The sequence below is a fragment of the Bubalus kerabau genome, chromosome 16, assembly GCF_029407905.1.
Source record: "Bubalus kerabau isolate K-KA32 ecotype Philippines breed swamp buffalo chromosome 16, PCC_UOA_SB_1v2, whole genome shotgun sequence".
In the NCBI taxonomy this organism is placed as follows: Eukaryota; Metazoa; Chordata; class Mammalia; order Artiodactyla; family Bovidae; genus Bubalus; species Bubalus kerabau.
Window position 1 is genome coordinate 76,316,040 of NC_073639.1, and position 24,955 is coordinate 76,340,994.

The window sequence follows — 24,955 nt, forward strand, 5'->3', positions numbered from 1 at the left end:
GAACTAGAACATCTTAAATTTTTAATCCTTTCTTTACAGGTTACCTAGACCACTTCTGATTAAGAAAACTGTAGAAAGTTAGTAACTGCCACAAGCGGACGCCGGGCGGTGGCACGTGTCAATTTTCCACAGAGTCCTGCTTTGCGGGGTGTCTCAATGCACTGCTCGGGGCCTCTGCTCACACTCGCTGGAATCCATCGCGGCAGATTTTAGTCCACAGGTCGCTTTTCCCCATATTTCTTTGTAAATTCTTCAGCATTCTTACAGAATTTTTTACGGTCCTTAGAGTATTCTTCGGCTAGGTCAGCCCGGAGCGGGTGCTCCGGCTGGGGGTCGTTCACCAGTGCTATGAGGGACTGGATGACTGCCGAGAGAAGGACAGGGCACCGCGGGTTAGAGGCTGCCACTCGGCACCCGAGCGCCTCCCAGGCCAAGAGGCTGGCTATCCGCTCAGCCAGAACTCCAACCACCAGCACTCAACCCAGCGCTCCCCTGCGTTGAGGAGAGACTGAAGAAGGAGAGCGGCCAGTGCCACGGCGAGGGTTGACCACACTGCACAGCGAGATACCGCTTCCTCCCGTCCGCCTCCGGGCAGCCTTCCTGTACTGACAGCCGGGGGAGCCCAGTCCCCAGCCACTTCCACCCGCCTCTCTCACACAGGTGAAGCCGCCCCAGGGCAGGGACCAGACTGTGCCCAGCACTGTCCTTGGTTGAGGATGCATGACAGGCCTGCCCGTGTGAATGGTAAGCCCCTCCGGAAGAGCCCTAGGAGCTCCTGAGTGGCTGAGAAAGGGCCCTCTGACCACCTATCTGACCACAGGGAGGCTTCGGCCCCCAGCAGCACTGGATGTCCACTCCTGAGGTGGAGGCCCTCGAACAGTTCAGGGTGGCCACCACAATGCTCCCCCGAGGGCAGCCAGGACCTGGACAGAACCTCACTAGGGGGCACAGAGGAACCGCACAGGGACGCGGGAACCTGACTCTCCTGTCCCCGCCATCCTGCTGCTGTGCTACGATACGTTCACGCAGAGCTCAGCTCCCAATGGAATAATCAATTTCACTCACCACCCAGCACAGCCTGCGCTCTGCTGCAGGTACATGCCAGAACTAGACTCTGCAGAGGAAACCTGCTCTTATATCCCTTAATCTGGTGCCATTGCTGCCCCCTTTCTGTATGATTCAGGTTTGCCTTGTTTCTGGATTTTTCTCCCATTTTTGCTCCATTTTTAATACTTCTTTACTTTCTTTTTAAAAACTGAGATATAGTTCACCATGCCAAAAACTAAACTCTCTAAAAACCGGACAATGTAGTTGCTTTCAGCATATTCACAAAACCACGTCAGACCACTGCCCACCTCACGAAGGCCTCCATCACACCCACAAGCGCAGCCCTCTCAGCAGTGATCCCCTCCTGGCCCCCCAGCACCCCCCACAATGGATCTCCTTTCCGGCCCCCCTCCCTCTGCTGTGTCTCGTCGCCTGCAGCCCTCAGCTATCTGCTACAGAGCGGCTGGGACCGCTGCGGCACAGTGACTTCGAGTGGCCAGCTGAGCACAGACAGCCCACAGCACGGGAGTGATAAACTGCAGTCGCCCTGAGCCACGAGCTCTGCAGACACTGATACAGGGCAGTCACGGAACAGAGACGTGGGGACACGCTGCTGAGGTGACGAGGAGGAGGCCAAGGCCACGCCAGGACCGTCCGGAGAGAAACCCTGCCTCCCACTGCAGAGCAGTGCTCCCACTGCCACTGCGCAGAGAGCAGCACCCTGTGTCGGACGGCAGTCTTCTCTTCATGCCCCAAGGCAACAAGTACAGAAGAGCAAGACGTCTCTTCGGTTACCCGCCTGTCTGAAACAAGCGCCCACAACCTGGACCAGCAGAGCGTGCCGTCTGCGCACCAAGACCTCCTCTGCAAATAGGCACCTGGCTGCCATGGCCGACCGGGGCGGCCTGTCCTGGGCGGGGTGCACAGTAAGGCACCTACCCTGGGTGCCAGGTGAGGAAGGAGACCGGAAACTCTTTGTGGTCCGGCCACCTGAGCAAACGCAGCTGCCGGCGTCCGCACAGAGCTGAGTCTGTGCAGGAAAAGCCAGGCCTGGCCTCACACGAGGACACGGACCTCGTCTGTACAGAGGTCAGCGTGTGCAGACCAAGTGCCAAGTCCCCTGGAGACGCCTCCCTTGACTCTGCTCTGCCGCTTGGCTGTGGGAGCCTGGTGGACGCCTTTCATGGCGACCTCATCCAGCGAGTTTTGCTGTGGGAAAGGCTTTTAATGGTTCCACTGGAAAATGATTATATCAGTCACCAGAAAAAATAAACATGCCTGCAGGCTGTCAACTTCCAGACTCATCCACTCTCCGTACTCTAAGACCATGTAAGTGGCTCAAGCAGTCACTTTTAAGAGAGCCACCAAAAACAGGAGGCGAGCACTGCAAAGCAAATTCACAGAGCTGAGAACAAAAACCAGGGACTCCCCAGCACCCCAGTGGGCAAGAGCCTGCCTGCCCATGCAGGGGACACAGGTCTGAGCGCTGGCCCAAGAAGACCCCACGTGCCACGGGGCCACGAAGCCCGTGCGCCTCAGCTATGGAGCGTGTGCTCCAAGGCCAAGCTCTGCAGAGGAGAGGCCACCGCACTGGAGGAAGCCTGCCCGCAGCAGCGCAGGCCCAGCACAGACAGAAGAGACAGAAGGAAGCTAAACACGGACCCAAGTAAAGAGCCGTCACTCGCAGGGAACAAAGTGGGGTGGCCACAATCCCAAACCAAGTACTTCCCCAGAAACATGAGCATGCATGGACACTGGCCCCGAGGCGCACAGAGCTCGGGCCTGCTGAGGCCAGCGCAAGCTTCCACATGGCACACGCCTCAAGCCAGGCCAGCCCTCCCACCACGCCCCTCGAGCCCCAGTGTCCTGCGGCCTGCCTCACGCCTCTGGCTCACGCCCTCTCCTTAGGCCATGAGCCCCCAGCACCCTCCCTTCCGCCTTCCAGCCTGAGCCCACATGTGACCCGCTGGGAGGCCGCTCCCCCTCCAGGCAGCCCCCAGTCCTTCACGAACACTCCCAGCGACAGGGCCGCACCCTACCTGCCCCGGGTGTGCTGGGGCGTTCTGCCCGCGCACCCAGGAGCCTCCTCGTGGGCTGGAGCTGAGTGGGGCTGCGTCACGCCCGTGGGACAGTGGGAAGCGCAGCCTCCAGGGACACGGGGCTGGCGCTGCAGGTCTCTCCGGGCTCCAAGCCCCCTGGCGTAAGAGGGGCCCCAGGAGGCATAAGGGGCAGGCGCCTTACCTTGGTCGGTTTTGGTTGCTGGCTTCCAGTTTTCAGCACTAATTACAGGCAGACACACCTGCCCCTTCTCGTCGATGTTCGGGTGATAGATCTTCGTTTTGAACGTGATCTTCGGTGGTTTGAAGGGGTACTCTGCTGGAAAGTTGATTTCGATTCTGAAGGCCCCCTTATCATAGGGAGGGTTGTCCTGCAGAGAAAGGAGACCAGCGTGAGCCTGCCACTGAGACAGGACGGCTCCAAGGGTTTCACCTTGAAAACGCTTCATTTGATTCAAGAGGTTATATCAACTAAAGCCTCATCACCACCAGGGAAATGATAATTAGTATTCTTAGAGCAGAGTGCCTGAGATGGACACCCTGGTCCCTCTACATTTTTTAAAAAATAGACTTTTTTTTTTCAGTAGCTGTAGCTTTACTGAAAAACTGAGAGGAAGATACAAAATTCTTCCACACACACACACACACAGCCTCCCCAAGCACCAACACCCCCATGTCACGAGTGAGTGGCCGACACACCCTCACCCACAGCCCACACCCTGCAGACTGCTCGTGACGGTGCTGGATGCTGCAGGCGCCTTACACCCTCTGCCTGGAATCACACAGCCTGGAGCCTTTTCAGACTGTTTCTTTCAATAATGAGCATTTAAGGTTCTTCCATGGCTTGTCAGAGCACTTCTTTTTGATGCTCAGTTTTATTCCATTCTCCTTCATGGATCACAGCCTTGTCGTGGCAAAAGGGCTCAAGTAACTCAATGATGCTGAGCCATGCCACGCAGGGCCACAGGAGACAGACGGGTCACAGTGGAGAGTTCTGACAGAAGGCGGTCCATGCGGAGGAGGGAACTGCAAACTACTCCAGTGTTCCTGTCTGGAGAGCACCATGGACAGCATGAAAAGGCAGAAAGACGCGACACTGGAAGATGAGCCCCCCAGGCTGCAAGGCGTCCGATATGCTCCTGGGGAGGGCGGTGACTAACAGCTCCAGAAAGAAGGACGCGCAGGGGCCACAGCGGGAACGGCGCTCAGCCGTGGGCGTGTCTGGTGGTGAAGGAAGGTGAACCCTGATGCCGTAAAGAACAAATACTGCATAAGAACTTGGGACGTCAGGTCCGTGAACCAAGGTAAACTGGATGTGGAAAAGCAGGAGATGGCAAGACTGAATGTTAACATCTCAGGAATCAGTGAACTAAAGCGGATGGAATGGGCGAATTTAATTCAGATGACCATTGTATCTACTACTGTGGGTAAGAATCCCATAGAAGAAATGGAGTACCCCTCCTAGTCAACATGAGTCTGAAACACAGTACTTGGGTGCAATCTCAAAAATGACAGAATGATCTTGGTTTGTTTATAAGGCAAACCATTCATTATCAAAGTAATCCAAGTCTATGCTCCAACCGCTAAGGCTGAAGAAACTGAAATTAAACAGTTCTATATGAGACCTTTTAGAACCAACACCAAAAAAGATATCCTTTTCATCACAGGGGATAGGAATGCAATAATAGGAACTCAAGAGACACCCAGAAGGAGACTCTTGAGAGTCCCTTGGACGGCAAGGAGATCCAACCAGTCCATCCTAAAGGAAATCAACCCTGAATATTCATTGGAAGGACTGATACTGAAGCTGAAACTCCAATGCTTTGGCCACCTGATGCGAAGAGCTGACTCATTTGAAAAGACCCTGATGCTGGGCAAGACTGAGGCAAGATGAGACGGGGACGACAGAGGATGAGATGGTTGGATGGCATCACTGGCTCAACGGACGTGGATTTGAACAAACTGGGAGACAGAAGAGCAGAGAAGCCCGGCATGCTGCAGTCCATGGAGTCACAAAGAGTCGGACACAACTTAGCGACTGAATAACAATTATTCATTGTCTGGATGCACACCAGTCAGCACGCTCGTGGGCAAGGGACTGCAAGCCTATGCCCGCTCAAACGGAGGGTCACACCTGCTCTCTAGGACCCAGCCTCCACAGCTACTAATGTCAGAGAAACACATGTCTTTGGGAGAGAACGTGGGGTGTGGGTGGGCTCAGGCTTCCTGCACGCACACACTCTGCTGCTGGCATCACCCCTCACCCTGCCATGGCACCCGGCCCTCACTGCTGGCCAGCAGGCACTGCTGCTCCGGGAGCAGCAACTGCTCTGGGAAGCCGTGAGGTCGAGGTCAAGGTCACCGGCCGTGTTCTCAAGGCAGGAGAAGCCTTCTCTGTTAGTCCGGGTGATACCTGAGCGCAGGGACCCAAGGTGTCCCCAGAACCTGCCTCGTGTTTGCTGACGGAACGGCTAAGCTGTCCGTTTCTTCTCTTGACCCTGCGATCATCAACACCAGTTTTCGTGTTATTCTTCTGAACGTGGCCAAAAATGTCCTCCGTCCAACACTGATTTAACGTACCTGGAACACAAGGCCTCCAGAGCCAGGCTGGAGTCTGCTGCACAGAAGAGAAAAGAGCGTCGGCCGCCAGCCGCAGCGTGAGGGGCGAAGCAGGCGGGCGCCTGAGGACCCCAGGGCGACTCGCAGGCGGAGCCCCGTGTGCCATGAGCACGCGGGAATAAAACAGCTTCTCATTCGTAGAGAGACTGACCACACAGCTTTCAAAAACGAAACTGCAACCAGGTGGTCAGCCAGGTCACAGTGGGCGAGGCACACGGACAGATAATTCTCCAAAACGGGTACAGACGCGGCAACAGGCACAAGGAGAGACTCCTCACCCCTCAGGAAACAGCCCACGGGGACCGCAGCAAGAGGGGCTCCCGGGCCCCACGCTGCCACTGGGCTCCCAATGCAGACGGCGCGACCCCTGCTCGGGGAGCTGAGAGCCCACGTTCTGTGTGGCAAGGCCAGAAAAGACACAAAACCAAACCAAACACCACAATGAGACACCACTTCACATCTACTAGGAGGGCTGTAAACGAGACAGACAACAGCAAGGCGTAGTCAGGAGGTGGAGAAAACGGAACGCTTACGTGCAGCTGTCGGGGTGTCAACGGAACGGCCGCTGTGGAAACAGCCTGCACCCGTCAAAGCATGAGACACGGCCAGCACGGGGCCCCGCAACCCCACCCCAGGCCAGCACCTGGAGATGAAGGCACGTGCCCCCAGGAAACCCTGCTCGCGCGTGTTCACAGCGGCCTCGCTCGCGATGCCTGGACAGCACAGACAAGCGCGCACCTCTCAGGCGGGGACGGGCGAGCGGGCGCCGACACCGCCGTCGCAGCAGGGCCACGCGGCACGCGCAGCGGAGTCTGCACACAGGCTCCAGCAGGGAGAGCCACGTGGCAAAGCACACGGGCGCGCACACGCAGGAACGAGCACAGACAGCTCAGTGCCCGGGGGCGGGGGTGACGCTGGCGGGACACCTCTCTGAGGATAACGAAACCCGTTCTGCCCTTGTGGCAGAGGAGGCACGCCGGAGGCCACGGACCCCACACTTTACACAGGCGAGATGCGTGATCTCTGCCTCTCAGTGAAACCGCGGCGGAGGAAGCCGGCTGACTCAGGAGCAGGGCTCCGGTGGAGGGCAGGGCTGTCCCTCCTGGAGAGGCTGAGAAGCGCCCGAGGTCGTCCCATGGACAGAGGTGGCTGCTGGCATCTCGTGAACAAGAGAAACCGACCACGCTACACAGACAGCCCACCTGCACACACCAGGATGTAGTCTGCAGCGCGCCACGAGCGCCGGAGACTCAACAGCTCAGACTGTGCGGCGCAAGGCCGAGGCCAGGAAACGCAGGGACAGACACAGGCCTCCCGCCTGAACCAGGACTCGCCGAGACGCCACCCCGCCACTCATGGGGCAGAAGTCAGCCTGGGAGGAGCTGCGCGGCGGGCTGTCCCGTCACGGCCGCCCGTCTCCACGCTGCCAACAGCCCCGTTTTGTTTCCGTCCACCCGGCTCCCTCACCGTGAACTGGGGCTGAGTCCTGACTGGTCCACACACATTCCATCCAATACAGTGGCCACCATCCCGGTGACCACTGTGTACTTGAAACAGGACTCTCCCGGAGATACACTGTGAGCACAGAATAGCACCTGGGATTCAGAGACATTGTGCAAAACAAGAATGCAAACTATTCCGTTAATAATTATGCACACTGCCTCTACAGAGAAGATTCACAGCCACTTGCCAATGCCTGCGTCACCACCTGGGCTCCACCTCCCGTCAGATCAGATCCTAATAAACGTAAAGTGCTTCAATCGTCCCCAAACCACCCCCACCTGTGAAAACCTGTCTCCCACCAGACCCGGCACCACAAAGGCTGGAGACGCCCAACTCAGGACTTGGGAGCTCCGGCCAGGGCACTCAGGCGAGAAAAGGAACCAAAGCACCCTCACTGGAGAGGGAGAAATGGACTACCTTGGTCCGGACCTGGCCTGATCGTACACACGGAAAACTCTAAAGATGAGTCACACACAAACCGTAAGAAACAAAAGCAACACGCAAACGTCACCCGCATTTCTGTACCCAGGCAACGATCGACAGGGAACCCAAAAAGGAAATGAAGCAAAGAATCCCGTTTATAGCTGCCACTGGGAAGATGAAAATACCCAAGGTATGCTTAAGCAAGGAGGCTGTTACAGACCCAATGCTGGTGCCCCCCACCCTGCCCAGATGCTCACACGGATGCCCTCACCCACAGCGTGCAGAGAGTAAAGAGGTAATTAAGGTTCAACAGTGTCACAGGGTGGCGTCCTGGGCTGACAACATCCATGTCCTCAACGAAGAGAGCTCCTGGGGCTTCCCTGGAGGTCCAGAGGTTAGGACAGACTGCTTTCACTGCTGAGGCCGCAGGTTCAAACCCTGGTCCTGCAGGTGACGTGGTCAAAAGGGAAAAGAGAGAGAGAGAGAGCGCGCGCGTGCACGCACCCTTGCTCTGCCCGCAAGCGCTGAGACAAGGAAGCCCGACGACACAAGGGGCCCTGCCAGCCCCCCCGGGACTCTGGCCTCCAGAGCTGTGAGAAAACTGAAATCTGGGGTTTTGTGTGGCCCAGCCTACGGTTTTATTTTTACATCCTGAGCTGAAAAGTACAGAGGTGTGAAGCCTGTACACTGGAGATTACAAAGCACTGCTGAAAGAAGAGAAAACCTAACTAAATGGAAAGACGTCCTGGGTTCACAGACGACGAGGCTTCCTCTAGATGGCAACGCTGTTGTCGTCTGTGATGACGGACAGTAACAGTAAAGTGATCTGAAAATTCAATATGATCCCTCTCAAAACCTCAATTTTTTTTTCCGCAAATGGAAGAACCCTTCCCGAAAATCAAACAGGACCTCAAGGTGCGTTACTGAACCAAACCTGGTCTGCGTGCCGGCGCTCGGCAGAGCCCGTCTGCTGACACGGGGTCACGTGAAGGGACGCACAGGAGCCACGCAAGCAGTCAGGGCGGCGCCGGCTCACAGCTCAGGAGAGAGCTGGCAAACCCGGGGGGGCCCAGGCTATGCAACCGGCTCGGGCGGGGTCCTCTGCTGCCGAAGGTGAGGTGACAGGTGTGGTCCCAAGGGTTAAGGCTACCGATCGTTAGGCATCAGCAGGCTGCCTGCTCACGGCCACCAAGTAGTTCCTTCCTTCCACTGGGGTTTTAGGATCTGAAAAACAACTCAGGAAGCGTGCATCAGACACTCGGAGCTAGGGACTTCAGGGAGGAGCGAGAGCAGAGTCACGGAGGGGGCTGCCGGCAAGGCCCCACAGGGTCCTGCTCAGGCACACAGGAGCCCGCACCCGCCAAAACCATCTTGAGAAAGATCAACACTGGACAGCTCACGTGTCCTGATTTCAAAACCTCATACAAAGCTACAGTACTCAAAAGAGTGTGGTCCTGGCGTAAGGACGGACACTCAGACCAGCAGAGCTGAGTCCAGAAGTGAACCCTCACAAGCACGCGCGCGCTCCTCTGCTCCTCCCGGGCCCCAGCTCATTCACAGCGCGTCCGCTCGTGACTCGCCATCGGCACGGTGCTGCCTTAGTGTCTGCCGCACAAGAGAGTGGGTCGGGTGCACACACACACACACACGCCGACTTTCTCTTACGACTCTTTCCCCAGGTAGGCCGTTGCACAGGACTGAGCAGTTCCCTGTGCCATACAGCAGGTCCTTGTTAGTAATCCAGCTCTATTAAGTTTTGACAAGGATGCCAAGATCATTCAGTGGGAAAGAGCAGTCTTTTCGACAAATAGCCCTAAAAAGACTAGATATCCACAGACAGAAAGGATGAAGTTGGACCTTTATCCCTACACCATTTAAAACCAAAAAGGATCAATGACCTAAATTTGAGAGTTAAGACTGTAAGAATTCTCAGAAGAGAACAAAAGTCAAACCTGCATGACCCTGGGTTTGGCAATAGTTCCTTGAATATGACACAGGCAAGCAAAAGAAAAGATGAAATGGCTTCATGAATATTAAACATGTTGTGCACCAAAGAACATAATCAAGGGACTGCAAAGAAAACCAACTGAATGGTAGAAAATATCTGCAAATTATATGTCTGATGAGGGTTTAATATGAAGAACTACAAGTGGACGACAAAGAGACACAGAGCCCAGCTCAGAATGTGCATAGCAGCTTTATTCAGAATTGCCAAAATGCCCTTCAGGGCTGAATGGATAAATAAACTGTGTGCATTCAGACAATGGAATATTATTTGGTACTAAAAAGAAACGAACTATCCAAACACACAGAGGAATCTGACTCGCACGTCACTCAGTGAGAGACGACAACCTGAGGAGCTGCTTTCCGAGTCCAACTGCAGGAGGCTCTCAAAGCGGGCGGACGAGGGGCCAGCTCAGAGCACAGTGCCAGCGGCGGCCGGAGCCGCGGGTGTGGGCGAAGGGCGGGGGCAGCGAGGCTGCTCTGTGCGGCGCCCCATGGCCGACACGTGGCGCCACACACGGCACACGCACAGCATGTGAAGCTGAGCGGGACCCCACACGGCCCTTCAGGTGATCGTGGCGCCCAGGCATGCTCCTCGGGTGTAGCTAACGAGGTACTAGCTAACGTCCAAAACAGAACTGCCATGAGACGCTGCTGCTGCTGCTAAGTCGCTTCAGCCGTGTCTGACTCTGTGTGACCCCAGAGACAGCAGCCCACCAGGCTCCCCGTCCCTGGGATCCTCCAGGCAAGAACACTGGAGTGGGTTGCCATTTCCTTCTGCAATGCATGAAAGTGAAAAGGGAAAGTGAAGTCGCTCAGTCATGTCTGACTCTTAGCGACCCCATGGACTGCAGCCTTCCAGGCTCCTCCGTCCACAGGATTTGCCAGGCAAGAGTACTGGAGTGGGGTGCCATTGCCTTCTCCACCCATGAGACGCTAGCTGACTTCTACTTGAATGGTGGTAAGATAAAAAAGTGGGGGGCTGATCACTGTGGGTTAGCGGGATCACTGTGGGTAAGGTGGGGGACCACTGTGGATAAGGGGGGATAACTGTGCCTAAGGCGGGTAACTGGATAAGGAGAGGGCGGGGAAGCACTAGAAGCCCTGCACTCTGGTGGTGGGACCGTGAGGCGGCGCAGCCACTGTGGAAATCAGTGTGGCAGCTCCTCAAAGACTTAAACCCAGAGCCATCACGTGACCCAGCCGCTCCACGCAATTTCCAAAGCCCTGAAGACGGGACTCAAGCAGACACCTGCACACCAACGCTCACAGCAGCATCACCACAACGGCCAAAGAGGCGAACGACCCTCCTGTCCACCAGCGGGTGGACGACGGATGGACACAAGGCTCAGTACACATGTGACAGAAGCTGATTCATCCGTAAAGGTGATGTTCTTATACACAGTACAAAGCAGATGAACCTTCAAAAAATTCCAAGTGAAATAAGCCAGATAAAACAACAAGTTTCATACAACTCATTTATATAAACTATGAAACTCATAGACACAGAAAGCAGATTAGAAAGTACCAGGGTTGGGGCTGAAGAGTGGAGCGTTACTACTTCACGGCTGTGGCATTCATTTCACTATGGCTTCTGGAAACACAGTGACGGCAGCTGCCGAACGGCCCAACTGTAACCGGCGTCACCGACTGTTCAGTTACAGGCTGAACTGACAAACTACGTTACGGAGATTTTATCACAATAAAAACACCGGTGAACCAAAATCTACTAATGCTTTAAAAGAGAAACTTTAAGCACTTCCCTGGTGGTCTAGTGGCTAAGATTCTGCCTGCCAGTGCAGGAGACGTGGGTTCAATCCCTGGCCCAGGAAGATCCACATGCCGCAGAGCGACTGAGCTCCCTCCCGCACCACGGCTACGTGGGGTTTCCCTGGTGGCTTGGCGATCAGGAACTCGCCTGCCAAGGCAGCAGACGCGGGTTCAACCCTTGGGTTGGGAAGATTCCTGGAGAAGGCAACGGCAACCCGATCCAGTATCCTAGCCCGGGACACCCATGGACAGAGGAGCCCAGGATGAGCAGCAAGGCAGCGGGAGCAGCTCTGGCCGTGGCCTCGGTCTCTGGGCGCAGCTGCCCCGGGGGCGGAGGCCAGACCACCAGAACCCCACCAGCCACCCCACCCGGTGCTCAAGGAGGCGTCAACCCCCGCCCCCCGGCTCTGCCAGTGCGGCCCCAAGGACGCCTGCCTGACCGCCACTGACGCTCAGAGCCGCCGCTGAGCTCCTGGGATAGAAGGCCTGGCCTGGCCACTCAAACCCTCCCTGTCCACTCCCAGCACTTTTCACAAGGCCCAACCCTATCGGTAGAGGACAAACCCCACGAGCCAGATGGTGGCAGCCACCTTCTACTTGGCACCTGATGGGTCCCCAGAGTGGGCGGGGCTGGGCACAAGCAGGCTGGACACAGCCAGTGACTGCTTTCTGCGTGCACGGGCACTACCCAGCATCTCTAGCCTCAGTTTTCCAAATGATGACAAAGATAAACTGCACATCCAGAGAGCTGCTCAAGTTCCTGGGACCTTTACAGAAGCACGGCCTACAACCAGTGTCAAGGGGCCGGCGTCTCTGGTCAGCATGCCCCCTGCTTAGCTCTGGCAGAGCAGCCCCTCTGCCCACAAGGAGAGATTTCAGACGCAAGGGGTGGGGTGGGGGCAGAAAAACAGGAAGGTGGGGGGCACTGGTCCGAGGGTCCCAGTTCAGAGCCCACATGGGACACGGAAGGCACACCACGTCCCAGCAAGGCCGCCTCCAGCAAGGAGGCTGAACAGAGGCCGAGACTCCACCCCCACGTCCAGCAAGAACCCGGAACCCGACGCTGAAGAGGCAGGGCCGGCGCGTGCGTGCTCAGTGGCTCAGTCGTGTCCGACTCTTGCGACCCCGTGGACTGCAGCCCACCAGGCTCCTCTGTCCGTGGAATTTCCAAGGCAAGAATACTGGAATGGGTTGCCATTCCCTTCCCCAGGGGATCTTCCCGACCCAGGGATTGCACCCGCATGCCTGCACTGCCAAGCTGGTACTTCACTGCTGAGCCTCTGGGGAACAGAAGCAGGGTCCCTGAGAGACAAAACGGAGCAAGAGGAAGGCGAGAGGCTGGATGGGCTGAGGGCAAGCGCAGGAGAGGACTGAGGGCCTGGAGCTGCGGCCGGACCCCTCCGGCGGGCGCTGTGGGAAGCTGGGGTCCCCGCTGGAGTCCTCACGGGACACGCCTCTGCAGGGGGAGTTAGGAAGGGCTGCAGAAAGAGGGGCCACTGAACCCCGAGGGCAGGGAGGCCGCAGGAGGCCATGGCGCAGAGGCTGCGAGTGCGCAGAGGAGGTTGGGTGACAGGGAACTGAACGCGGGGCAGATCCAGGGCGGGAGCCCAGGGACACTAGGAGGGATGCAGGGCAGGGGCTGAGGCAGCAGGAGGCGCGGGGGGCGGGGGCGGGATGGGGGGGATGGTGTGCCGGGAGGAAGCCAGGACGCAGGCGCACAGAGGACCAGACACAGACGCACGGCCGGGCGGGAGCGCAGAGAGGACGGGGCCCGCCCGAGAGGAGGCGGCGGCTGGTCTGCACTGGGTGTGTGGTCTGGACACACGGCCTTTCCGGGCCTGGGAGGCGCCCGTCGGCCTTGCGCCCGGCCCCGTCTGGGGCTGCTGGAGGGGAGGTGTCCAGTACTCACGGGAACAATGAGCCCTTGCCAAGTCAGCAAATTAGCTTCATCGACCTGGATGTTACGGAAGTTTTTCATCCCACACTTGCGGATTTCTTCAAGCTCCTGTTGGTTGACAAAGCACAGAGGGATGTCAAACGGGGGAAGGCACTGCGGGTGAGCCCCTCCCGACTTCCTCAAACCAGACCGAGCGCCGACGCCACCTCGAGGCGTTGCAGAGCGCCACTGGACCACCCTGGCCTGGGAGAGACCCCCGGAGCGGCAGCCCCAACCCACGCCCCAGCCCAAGACGCCCCACCTCGGTGAAGCCCAGCCCCGGGGCACCCCCTCCCTGTGGACTGCCCCCAAGAGGCAGGGCACAGGGCAGGCACAGACCCAGGCCGTGCTGCCCGCGTGCTCAGGTGAGGGGGCAGGATGAGGCACCAACGAGCCCAGGGTGTTTCCACCATCAGCGGGGGTGCGGCTTCTCTCCACAGGCCACATAGCTGGGGCGCCAGGGCCCAGGCGCAGCAGGGGCAGCTCCCTGAGCCTGGCCTCCTGGGTGGCCCACGAGGGCAGGGAGGGTCTGTGCTCATGCAGACGTGCCCCATCCCGGTGACCGCACGCTGTCCCATCTCTGGCTGAGAGCCGGCTAGCACTTGGTTCTCCCCAGGGCACTGGCCCGATGGCCCCACCGCCCCCGATGGCTCGGGCGACCAACCCACAGGCATCACTGCACGAGCCAGCACCACCCACCCGCGCCCCCGCCAGCCCCGGCCCGGCTTGCATCCACCGCAGAGCAGCCTCCTCTGCAAGCCCGCAGCCAGGCCTGTCTCCTCCGCGGGGCCCACGGCCCTGGAAGCCCCCCCAAGCCAGCCCCCTCCTCGGCACCCACATGCCCACCGCACAGCTGGTGCACAGGGCGCCCTGGGGATCTGTGGCGGGATGGGGGGAGGAGCCGGCGTCGGGTCTCGGCCGGTGGTTGGGAGGGGATGCCCAGCATGGTCAGGTCGACGGTCAAGACGAGCAGGACAGCGTGTCACGTGAACACGCAGAGGCGGCAGCGGGGACCCCAAGGGACCACACGACCTCAGCTGGTCCTCGACTCATAGGAAAGGCTCCCTGGGGCCCAGGCCCTGGGCAGACTCAGGGGGGCAGGGACTCTCCCCCACACCCCGCTCTCCGCACGAAGCTCCAGGCTCGTGACCCAAGGGGGAGCAGTGCCGGGGAGCCCTTTCCGTGCGCTCGGCTTCTGCTCCTGCTCAAGACAAGGGAGTCAGAGCCTCAGCGAGGGGCAGGAGATGCCACGTCCCTTAAGGGTGCATCCTAGCGAGCTAAACAAAAGTTTTAAACCAAACAAGGGACTTCCCTGGCGGCCAAGCTGTTAAGACGCTGCACTTTCATCGCCAAGGGCCTAGGTTCGATCCCTGGTCAGAGAGCGAAGATTCCACTAACCACATGGCCAAAAAACAGAAGATGACGGAAAGAAACGATAATGGAGGACGGATTCGATGAATTTTAAAATAACCTACACGTACGCGTTACAGCTTCAGAAGCCCACACACTAACCACGTGAGGTGCGGGAAATAAACACAAGCAGGGGAATGCGGGATCCCACCGCCGCATGGCCATGAACAAGGCCCTGCGCGAGGAGCGGAGGGCAAGCAGGCAGCGGGCGCCCAGCTCTGGCATCAAGACACGGGCGCGGGACGGGCACCCCCCGCCCCGGCCCAGGAGGAGACGGCAAGGCCGTGCCCGCAGGCCCGGGCCTCGGGAAGGCGGCGCACACTTCCAGATGAACCCCAGTCACCGCGCTGTCAAGTCAGGCTCAGCAAAGACGAGGAGGCAAAAAAAAAAAAAAAAAAAAGACGAGGAGGCAAGCCCCTCTGCATCATTCTAACCAACGAGAAGTGGGCACGAGGCAGAAGTGAGAGATGAGGAGACAGACCAGCCAGCCCAGGGCTTTCTCAACAGGGTGGTGGTTGCGCCCTGCCCGTGACACCGCCCGCCAGGCCCTCCCCCCCTCCCCCCCGCTGAGACCCACAGACAGCTCATGCCAGCACACTCGCAGAAAGCCCCGAGTTGCACAAGACCGAAGCGCAGACGAGAAGTGTCCGTCCCGGAAGGCCAGTCACACCTCCACCCAGGACCAGCCAAGGCTGGCTCAAGGCGCCAGAGAAGAGACAGGGTCGCCTCAAGGCCTGGCAGCCCCGCCAGAGAGGCTGCACCCTGTAACCGAGGACAGGGAACGGGGAGTGAGCGACGGGCAGGAGACCACGGCAGCTCAGAGCCAGGGCTGCCGACGGGCGCAGGAGGAGGGCCCCGCGAAGGAGAGCCGGGGGCGAGCGGAGTGCAGGAGCACGGGGCTGACGGCCGTGCCCACCAAGCTCTGCCTCAGCCCTGCTGGGAGCTGAGCAGCCAGGGCCAGCTGCTGAGAGGCCCCCAAAGGAGCCAGGGATGCCAGCCCAGGGGCAGGGGCTTCCCCGGCAGGAGGGCAGAGGGCTGCACTCCACGGGGCCCGAAGGGGACCATTGCCCGGCGGAGTCTCTGCGCTGACCGCCTCTGCCCCCGCCCCTCCCCCCCCAGAGGTGTGCGACATGCCCGGCCAGGAACATGGCTCATGGCCTCCCTGATCGACCTCACAGGGGACAGCCTGCCTGGGGACCACCCCACCTTCCCACAGGGAAAAGCCCAAGGCCCAGACCACCACAGGCCTTTACAGCACTGGAAGCGAGCTCCCCAAGCAGAGGCATTGCCCGGAGGGCAGCACACCGCACGGCAGGCCCCGAGCGCACCCTGAGCGTGCCCATGGAGGGTACCCATGGAGGGTGCATGCCAGCCCCCAGCCACGCCCCCAACACTGCTGCACACGGAACAGGGCTTTCCTGACTCGGCAGGTGGCCACTTCCACACGCTGTCCGAGCAGCAGGCAGAGCGGAGGACCACGGTGCCTGCCCCGTCATGTCTGGAGACAGGAAGGCCCTGCAGAGAGCTACAAGAGACGCTGGGGGGCGTTGCACTGCCCTTGAACCCTGTCCCCCCCACACACACTTTTCCATGTAACAGGACACGGACGTGACGCGTGTTGGTGTGGAGAGCTCTGGTGAGCCTTCAACCAGCGCTCGGGGCCTGAAACGAGAAACGCAGGCATCTACAGCTGTTACGCAGAGCTTCCACAAGTGACCCGATCCGATTCCAAAGACGACACGGGAAGGGGGGCCTCCCACAGCACATCGCACTCCCCTCCCGAGCTCCCCAATGAGGGCAGAGCAGGCGGGATGCCAGGCAGGATGCAGGCCTCTGTGTGGGGGCTCACTCCCGCCCCGCCTGAGAAGAGCAGCGTCCGAGCCTCTAGACCCCCACGCAGGTAGGCGGGTTTACTGACCGAGAGGCTGGGAAGGCCCAGCCACAGACAGACCTCGTGCAGGACAAGGCCTGGACGAGAGCCTGCGCCAGAGCCGCCAGCCTGCAGACGGCCCATCACAGAGCTGTGGGTGAAGGTGACGGGGGTTCCCCTGCCCCGGTCAGGATCGCGGGGGGCTGGCAGCCCTGGAACGGCACCTTCCAGGACTCACAAGAGACTCGAGTTCCAAGACGACAAAAGCAGGGACACGCAAGGCCTGCACTGGAGGGCGCCCGTCGAGGGATCACCGTGCCAGCAATGTTCCGAGGCCCCTGCCGTCCAGGCCGAAAGAAACCGGCAGGCAGAGCCTGATGTTCGAGGTAAAGGCACAGGAGGCCTGTCCACTGCCAGCCAGCGACTCGTGGGACGGCCATCATCCAGAAGGGCTCCCCCGCTCTGCCGGACGGTGTCAGGGGGACCGACTCTGACAGAAAGGCACTTTCCCAGCTCGCACGCGACTGGGGGCAATGACACCCCACTGAGACCCTAATGTAACTCAGCGCACCGGGAATCCAGCACAAGGCTTCAGAGCCCCAGGACGCGAGCCTCTGATTTCAGGGACTGCTCGCCGAGGGAGCAGGACCACCCCCCGGCCAGCGGACGGCTCGGTGCCAGCCACGGCACACTCAGTTACCGCCACGAACACCACGCTCAGCACCGGTCCAGACTCTGGGAGCTGGTTCCGCCAACCCTCTGAAGAAATCAGGACCCCAGAGCTCAGGCAGGACATGGACAAGCCGGAGGCAGACGGAGAGCTGAACCAGGTCCGGTGCTGGACCACCGTGCGCTGAGCGGGGAGCAGACAGGATGCGGCGGAGGTGCTGCGGGAGGCTCAGGCGGCCCCCTCGCCCGGCCCCCCGCACGGCTGCCCCAGGACGCGCGTCTCTCTCGCCTGCGCGGCGGCGGGCCTGGCACCGCAGGACGGGACGGGGTGTGAAGCTTGCGGTGGGTCATCTGGAAGGTGCTTTCCTGTGCGGAGCTTCCCAACAACGGCCACAGCCGGGGGGGGGCGTGCAGACGTCTACCAGCCGTCTCAGGACGGGCTCAGGGGCCATCGGACGCCAGCCGGAGAGGGTGTGGGTGCCCCCACGCGACAGGGCCGCCCACAGGAGCACCAGCTCTGACACCAGTCATGGCTCCGGCTGTGCGCACCCACCCGGCAGGGCCGTCCCACAGCGTCTCAGGCCGTTGCTGAGCTCGCTGGTGAGAAGCAGCAACAAGGTCTGGCAAGACGGTGGAGCACGGAAGACTCCAACCAGATACAGGCCGAGAGCGGTTCAACAGCACGCCCAACCCGCCCCCGACCCAGACGAAACCTCCCCTCTGTCCCATCTGTCCTCAAGAGCCCACGGCACAGCATGGGCAGCGGGAGACCCGCAAAGCAGGGAGGGCCTGACTGGCTCCATCCGTGGGCACCAGCCCGTGGGTGCTGGCCAGGCCTCGGCCTCCCACCTGCTGGGGCCCCGCAGCTCTGGAGGCTGGAGATGGTGGCCAGGGCTGGGGAGGAGACCAGAAGCTCAGGGTCCTTGCCAGGACCGCCTGCCCAGCTCAGCAGCCTCACTGACCCTCGCACTCAGGGCAGGAAGAGAACACCCAGGTGAGTCTGAGAGGCCCGTTCTGAACTCGAGAGCTGCCTAAGTCTGCTGCAAAAAGTAAACATCTTCAAACAAAGACGATCGCACGACTATCTCAGGAAACCCCTCACTAACCTAGCCCTAATGGACAGGTGACTTCGAGAGACAGGAGGGCGGGTGTGCAGGAAGGGGGTCGGCCTGTCTTCTGGGCCCCGACCCATGACCCCAGGGGCAGCACCCACCTCCACACACCGCCCCCCCCAGGCCACGGCCTTCGCGCCCGCACTGACACCCACACAGAAACGTGCTGGGCGTGCCTCTGAGGCCTCGCTGTTCAGTGACTCACTGTGTCTTCACAGGGGACGCCACCAGCGCCCAGGGGCTCCAGCAGCTCGCCTGGGCTCCCTGAGCTGAGACGCGGCGGCCCAGGACACGCTCCTGAACCGAGCTGTGGCCCGCCCTGCAGTGTCCTCCGCTCAGCAGCTTGGTCCTGAATGAGCCCCACTGCTCCCTTCTCAGGACCGAGGGCTGGGCTCACCGGAGCCCAAGGAGGACCAGGCCGGCCAGGACACACGAGCAGACAAAGCCCTCACCAGCAAGCGCCCGCTTCTGGACGCGGCACCAGGGCTGGCAGGCCCTCAGCTGAAAGGCACAGCGTCTCTGCCACCCTTCCTGAGACCCACCCTCGCAGCGCTGTGACAGAAGCTGGTTCCACCACCAGCCCAGCCAGCGCGGGGGTCCAACCAAGGGTAACCCCGGCCAGCGCCCAGCGTTTCGGAAAGCGCTTCACAGGTCGTCCCTCATGCCCGGGGAGGGGGCCGTGCGAGGTAAGCGGCATGAGGCCGGGCTCCTCCGTCTGCTCTGAAGGACGGAAGCTCCTCACCGCCAGCAGCTGCCCCGCCAGCAGCTAGCGCCCTGCTGGGAGCCGGGGCCAGAGCAAGCTCAGGCCTCCTCCCGCCAGAGGGGTCCCGCCCTGCTCCCCACTCCTCAGTGGGCGGGCATCCGGGATCTCTGTTCTAGGCTGGGCCATCCCTGTCCTCCAGCTTCAGAGGGCACAGCCTAGAGGGGGACCCTCCCGACCTCATGGAGCTGAGCCTCTGAGGACCAGGAGGCACCCTGGTGCAGAGAGACCAGCTGTGCTGGCCGTGAGTTCACAGGCCCCAGGGAGTCCAGGACGGGCGGGCAGGGACCGGGGGCTGCTGAGCCCAGCCTGGAAGGAACAAGCCAGGAACAGGCGCAGCTCCTAGGAGCGGTGTGAGTGCGTCTCTGCACGTTGCCACTCACGGATGGCGTGGGACCAAGGCGGCTGGGGAGGAGCACAAAGGACCCACTGAGCGATCCCAAGCAGGTGTCCGCCACGACCAGGGGCCGCTCACACGCGGGGCACAGCGGCGGGCAGTGGAGAAGCCCGACGGGAAAGGGACATAAAGGCCCGCTTCAGCAGCAGCTGGCAAGGGGCTCCTCGCGGGGGGAAGGGGCGAGGCGGGAGCCTCAGGTCCTCCCTTGGCACCGTGGCAGACAAGCAGCCCATTAACTAAGGGCAGATGGGCCAGGGCACAGGGGCGCAGTGCAGAGCAGGCAGGAGGTGGTCCACAAACCCTGCACGGAGATCTCTCTCCCGAGGCGGGGGGAGGAACAGGGTTGGGGGGACGACAGACAGAGTCCAGGCCCGGGAGGATGGCATCGGGGTTCTCCAAGCTTTAATTCCCAAGTTACTGTGTGTCAAAGAAGAGAGAAGTACCTCTTGAACACTTAGTGATCCTTTCCAAGAGTGAGAACGCTCCCCAGTGGCCTGGCATAATGAAATGGAAATCAACAGCCTCTTAATTTAGCGCCATGACAAGATGAGAATAGGCCTGCGCGCCTCGAGACAAGCGTCTTTGTGCTCATGTGCACCCCAAGAAAAGGCCCCAGTGCCACAGTAATGGGCCCATCCCAGCCTCTCAGTGGAGGAACGCTCACAGAGAAGATCATTAAGGGCGGCTGCACCAGTCCCGACTCACCGCTAGGCACGAATTCAGGGTAAAACACGAAGCTCTTTCCTCGAGTCCACGCAACCCAGGGATTCAGAACACGAACACTGGCACACCACCACTGGGAAAACTCCCCTCCCACACTCCCCCCACCCCAGACGCGTAACCTCGGCGCCCGAGTTCAGTGTTCAGCACGGTTCCAGGGCCCGCACTGTCAGTCAGCAGCCCCCCCACTTGCTCCCACGTGATTACGGGCGGAAAGCACGCCAACATGGAGCTGGGGGTGAGCAGGAGTTAAACAGCACGGAAAGGCTGCCATCCCTCTGAACCCCTCATCACGAGTTACATCGTAAGAGTAACTAGTGCGACGTCACCCCCTTTCAAATCTACACATTTCCCCACTGAGAAAAGCCGTTCTGGGAAGACACCCAGCTGGAGGGCCCGTGGGGGAGACGAGTGCTGCACTTGAGAGGCTGAAATAAAGGCAGACTGCCACCAGTTTCCCTCAGCCACACCTACGGGTTTCACTTTTGTAGCCATTTCCCCTCCCGACTGAAGCCATGGTTACAATCTGGCAGTTGCCATCCATAGGGAATTAGCCGCTTGCAAATTAAAATGTATTTAATGTTTTATTGACACTGTAATTCCTAAAAAGGGTCCTGAAAAAAACGCTAATCCTTTCGGCAATTGCTTTTTAAACTAAAGACTTTATCGTGTTCACTTTGCCTAAAATAACTTCTTGGCCTGGCATATGCAAATCACTCTACTTTTAATAATGCATTTTACATTATCTGCAGACAGTCCGCTGTTACAAAGCAGTCTCTGACTCCAAGTGTCTCAGAAAATGGTCTCTGAGGAAATGTGAAGCTCTTTAAGATGTAATCCATTTGACTATTCAACACCTGTTTACTTTTCACCACCGGAAATCCCTTTTATTATCCGAGCTGTGTATTGATTGACCTGATTCGGCACTTTTTTTTTTTTTAACCAGGCCGAAACACTGACTCTCAGAGTCAATGATGAGCATCTCGTAAGGAGCATCCGCTACTGAACTGAACGAATCTCCAGCCACTAGTCAAGAATCCAACGTGCTCCTCAGCACTCCTTGGAGTAAGACGGGAGACTGTGTCGGGAGGGGCATGGAACCTGGCATCTGGAGCCAGGGAGACGCAGCATCTCTCCCTGGACAGCCAGCTAAGCTTCCCAACCACCTCACTACTAAAATCATGACAATGACATGCTAACTTCACGAGTTATTGAAAAAATAAGGAGAAACTTACATCAACCATCTAGTACTCAGTAAGTACTTTGAAAACGTTATGTATTTCTTGTCTCCTAAGCTCCAGTTTTTTACAATGCAAAAATAATTGAAAAACCGTTTAACTCCCCTCTCAGACCCCTGGGAGCCCCAAACTGGGTCAACTAGCCTAGACTAAGGGATACCAGGATGAACTAGGTCAAGATCCCTGCCCTTGAGGAACTCAGAACCCAGCAGGAAAGGCAAGTCTAACACAACTCCGACTGTGACAAGCACTCAGAGAGAAAGAAATGCACAGAAAGTGCTGTGGTCACACAAAGGAGGAAACTACTCCTTCTGAGAGAGGATGGGGGCTGAACCCAGGACTTCCCGGGAAGGGAGGCCAGGCAAGGGGAAGGCTGCCTTTCTCGGGGAGAGCAAGCGGCACGTGCAAAGGACGCCTAAGGGCCGGGGGCTGTGGAGTCAGACTGGGAAGATCACAGCTCACTCCTTCCCCAGCTAGGAAACTGGAGCAAGCCAGAGACTCCCTGCATCCCATTCTCTCACCTTAAAACTGGTAATAACAAGGAGGATTACATACAAGCGTGAGAGTGAAGCAGAGACCAGCGCAAAATCAAAGCTAAGCAGACAGGCAGCCACGGTGACGAGGTGCAAGAGTGGCGGGGAAACCAAGGTCCTGCTGTGGAGCACAGGGAACTCGGCGCCATGTAAGCGGGCAGCCTGCATGGGAGGGAGTGGGGAAGAAAAGACACACGTACACATATGACGGAGCCCCTGAGCTGTCCCCCTGAAACCATCACAACACTGCTAATCACCTACGTGTGCGTGCTCAGTCGTGTCCGACTCTTTGTGACTCCATGGACTGTAGCCTACCAGGCTCCTCTGTCCATGGAATTTTCCAGGCAAGAGTACTGGAGTGGGTTGCCATTTCACCCTCCAGGGGATCTTCCCAACCCAGGGATCAAACCTGAGTCTCCTGCATCTCCTGCATTGACAAGAAAATACTCCGATATTTAAAAAAAAAAAAAAAGAGTGGTGGGGAATCAAGAAGCAGGAGGTGTGGCTGAAGGGACTGCTTTTCCAGAAGCCTCAGGGTCTGGCATGTGGGGAAGGCAGGATTAACTTCCCAGGACAATAAAATCACAGGGGTTAGGATTGGAAGGGGTTGGAGTGAAAGGATTAACTATGTGCTTTAGGAAGAAAAAGAACTTCAGTGACCAAGAGGGCAAGTCAGAGAAGGTGAGAACTCAGAAGGGCATCCTGGGAGGTGAGGCCGTGATTCAAAGTCATCTCAGTAAGAGCGGAGATGGAGGGACCAACATCAAGACGCCTTTCCAGAAAAGTAACATCTGAAAGGCATCAAGGAGCGCTAGCCTTTGGGGAGAGTAGTGCAGGGAAATAACCGAGTATCGGTCCTCCCATCCAGATGACTGTGTGGACGGCTGGGTCGCGGACAAGAGAAAACAAGGCTGGATTCCGCTGACCGTCCTTTCAAGCCCGGTTCCAATCGAGTCTTAGGAAGTTCAACGTCGTCTCTAGCCCTTAGCTGACAAAAGGAAGGAAACGCTCCCGAGGAGCCAGGGCCCGGGGCGGGGTGCTGGGACTCCCAAGCTCCGTGTCTGGCTCTCCGCAGCACGGCTCTGCCCGGGAGGAGCCCCAGCCCTCCACGGTCGCTCAGGAAGCCGGCTCCCGGGCCCTGCTCGTTTCCGGCCCGGTGCAGCACCTCGACCGGCAGGGCTACCCGAGGTGAGCTCGGGCTCCGCGGAGAGTTGGCGGGGAACGGCCGGCAGGCGCGCACCAGAGAGGCCTAGGCCCGCCCGGTGGGGCACCGCCGGCGGTTCCGCACCCGGGCGGCCAGCGAGCGAGAGGGCGCCCCGCCGCCCTCGAGATACAGAGTCGCGGGTTATTTTTGTAAACTTTGGCCGGGTCCGACTCCCTCCGTCATCCCCGCCCCCAAGACGGCACACTCGGCTCCAGCAGGGCCCGGGGCGCGGAAGGCGAGGGCCGGGGGGCGCGGGGAGACCCGGCGCAGAGACAGGCCCGCCGGCCCGCCGGGCGTCCGCGCCGCCCGGCCTAACTTTCGACCCCGGCCCCGAGCCCGGCGCGCCGCGGCCCAGGGCGGGGCGGCCCCGCGGGCTCGCCGCTCGGGCCCCCCGGGAACCGCCGCCTCAGCCCGGGAGCCGCCGCGGCCGCCGCGCGGAGAGAGAGCCCGCGGAGCCGGGCGGGGCGGCGCGGCCTGGTGCTCCCGCCCGGGGCTGAGGCCTAGCGGCCCGTTAGCCCCCTCGGCTCGCGGCCCGGGGCGGCGGCCCCACGCGGGGTGGGGGCCGGCGGGCGGCGCCCCGAGGGGCCCGGGCGGCCGCGGGAGGCCCGGCCGCCGCCGCCGCCGCCGCCGCTCGCCCGGCCGCCCGCCGGCCGGCGCCGGAGAATGGCCTTTACCTTCATCAGCCTCCTGCTGGCCGCCATCTTGGCTCTGGTGCTGCTGCTGGCCCAGAATGCATCGCGGCGGCCGGCGCCGGAGCCCCCGCACTTCCTGGAGCGGGGGATGGGCGGCCGCGGCGCGCGCGCGGCCGCGGCGCCTACTGTGCGCGGGCGCGCGCGGGCGCGCGCGGGGACCCTGCCCGCCCCTCCCCTCACCCCCTCCGCCGGTGCCGGGGGCGGCGGCGCTAGCAGACCGGCTGGAATCAGGCCCTGGCACACAGTAGGTGCACAGCGGTCCTGACCGCAGGAGGTGTGCAGAAGCACCGGGATTCTTTCAGACACCGCTCAGCGCCTATGCGATGGGGAGGGTGGGGCAGGAGCCTGGCTGAGCAAACAGCGTTAAGTAACACTCTTGGAAACAGAAAGAAGTGGAGGCCAAGCGTTTACCCGCAAGGTAGTGCGGCCAGCGAGGAGCAGAGCCGGACTCTGTCCCAGGCTGGGCGCCGGCTCCACCCCCCCGCCAAGCAACGCAGGCACCTGAAGGGTGGAAAGGAGAGGCTCTGAGGTCCGAAGGACGACCCCAGGGTCAGATCAGATGCCTGGGTGTAAGGAGAGTTTTCTGGCTGGAGGACGGAGGATGCGGTAGGGCCGGGGGAGGAGGGGAGTCATCCAGGCAGAGGTGATAGCGGTTGGGACCCCGGGCGGCAGTGCAGGCCAAGCCCAGGGTGCGCCGCAGATCACGGAGGCCTGGGAAGGAGCTCTTCTCCACGCTAAGAGCAGTGGGTGTCTCACGAGCAGAGGAAAAGGGCCCTGGAGGTGGACAGCTGGAGTAGAGCCAATCTCGGCAGGGTCCTGAGAGCCCTGGCTTCACGCCGGGAGGGAGAAGGGAGAAAGCAGATCCTTTGCCTCCCCAGGGCTGGCGCACCGTGGCGCTCCTGCACATTTGACCAGCGTGGGACTTCCCTGTGGTCCAGTGGGTAAGACTCTGCGCTCCACTGCAGGTTGGATGGGTTGGATCCCTGGTTGG

The 24,955-nt window shown here is 60.0% G+C and overlaps 1 protein-coding gene and 1 long non-coding RNA gene across 3 annotated transcripts; both read right to left on the minus strand.

Annotated features, from left to right (window-relative positions):
• Positions 1-4: 4 nt before the first annotated feature.
• On the minus strand, positions 5-24,094 carry UBE2L3 (ubiquitin conjugating enzyme E2 L3). 2 transcript variants are annotated; one of them, XM_055549779.1, is made up of 4 exons: positions 23,947-24,094; positions 13,333-13,428; positions 3,289-3,475; positions 5-364 (listed from the first exon to the last, which is right to left on the minus strand). In XM_055549779.1, the coding sequence occupies exons 1-4, from the start codon at positions 23,971-23,973 to the stop codon at positions 210-212; spliced, it is 465 nt and encodes a 154-aa protein (XP_055405754.1). In that variant the 5' UTR covers positions 23,974-24,094; the 3' UTR covers positions 5-209. The 2 variants fall into 2 exon arrangements, with proteins under 2 accessions (XP_055405754.1, XP_055405755.1); XM_055549780.1 differs by lacking the exon at positions 13,333-13,428 and having other exon boundaries at positions 23,947-24,058.
• Positions 22,197-23,682, minus strand: LOC129629655 (uncharacterized). The gene is made up of 2 exons (XR_008703303.1): positions 22,330-23,682; positions 22,197-22,230 (listed from the first exon to the last, which is right to left on the minus strand). It is a non-coding gene; the product is annotated as an uncharacterized LOC129629655 (long non-coding RNA).
• Positions 24,095-24,955: the final 861 nt, after the last annotated feature.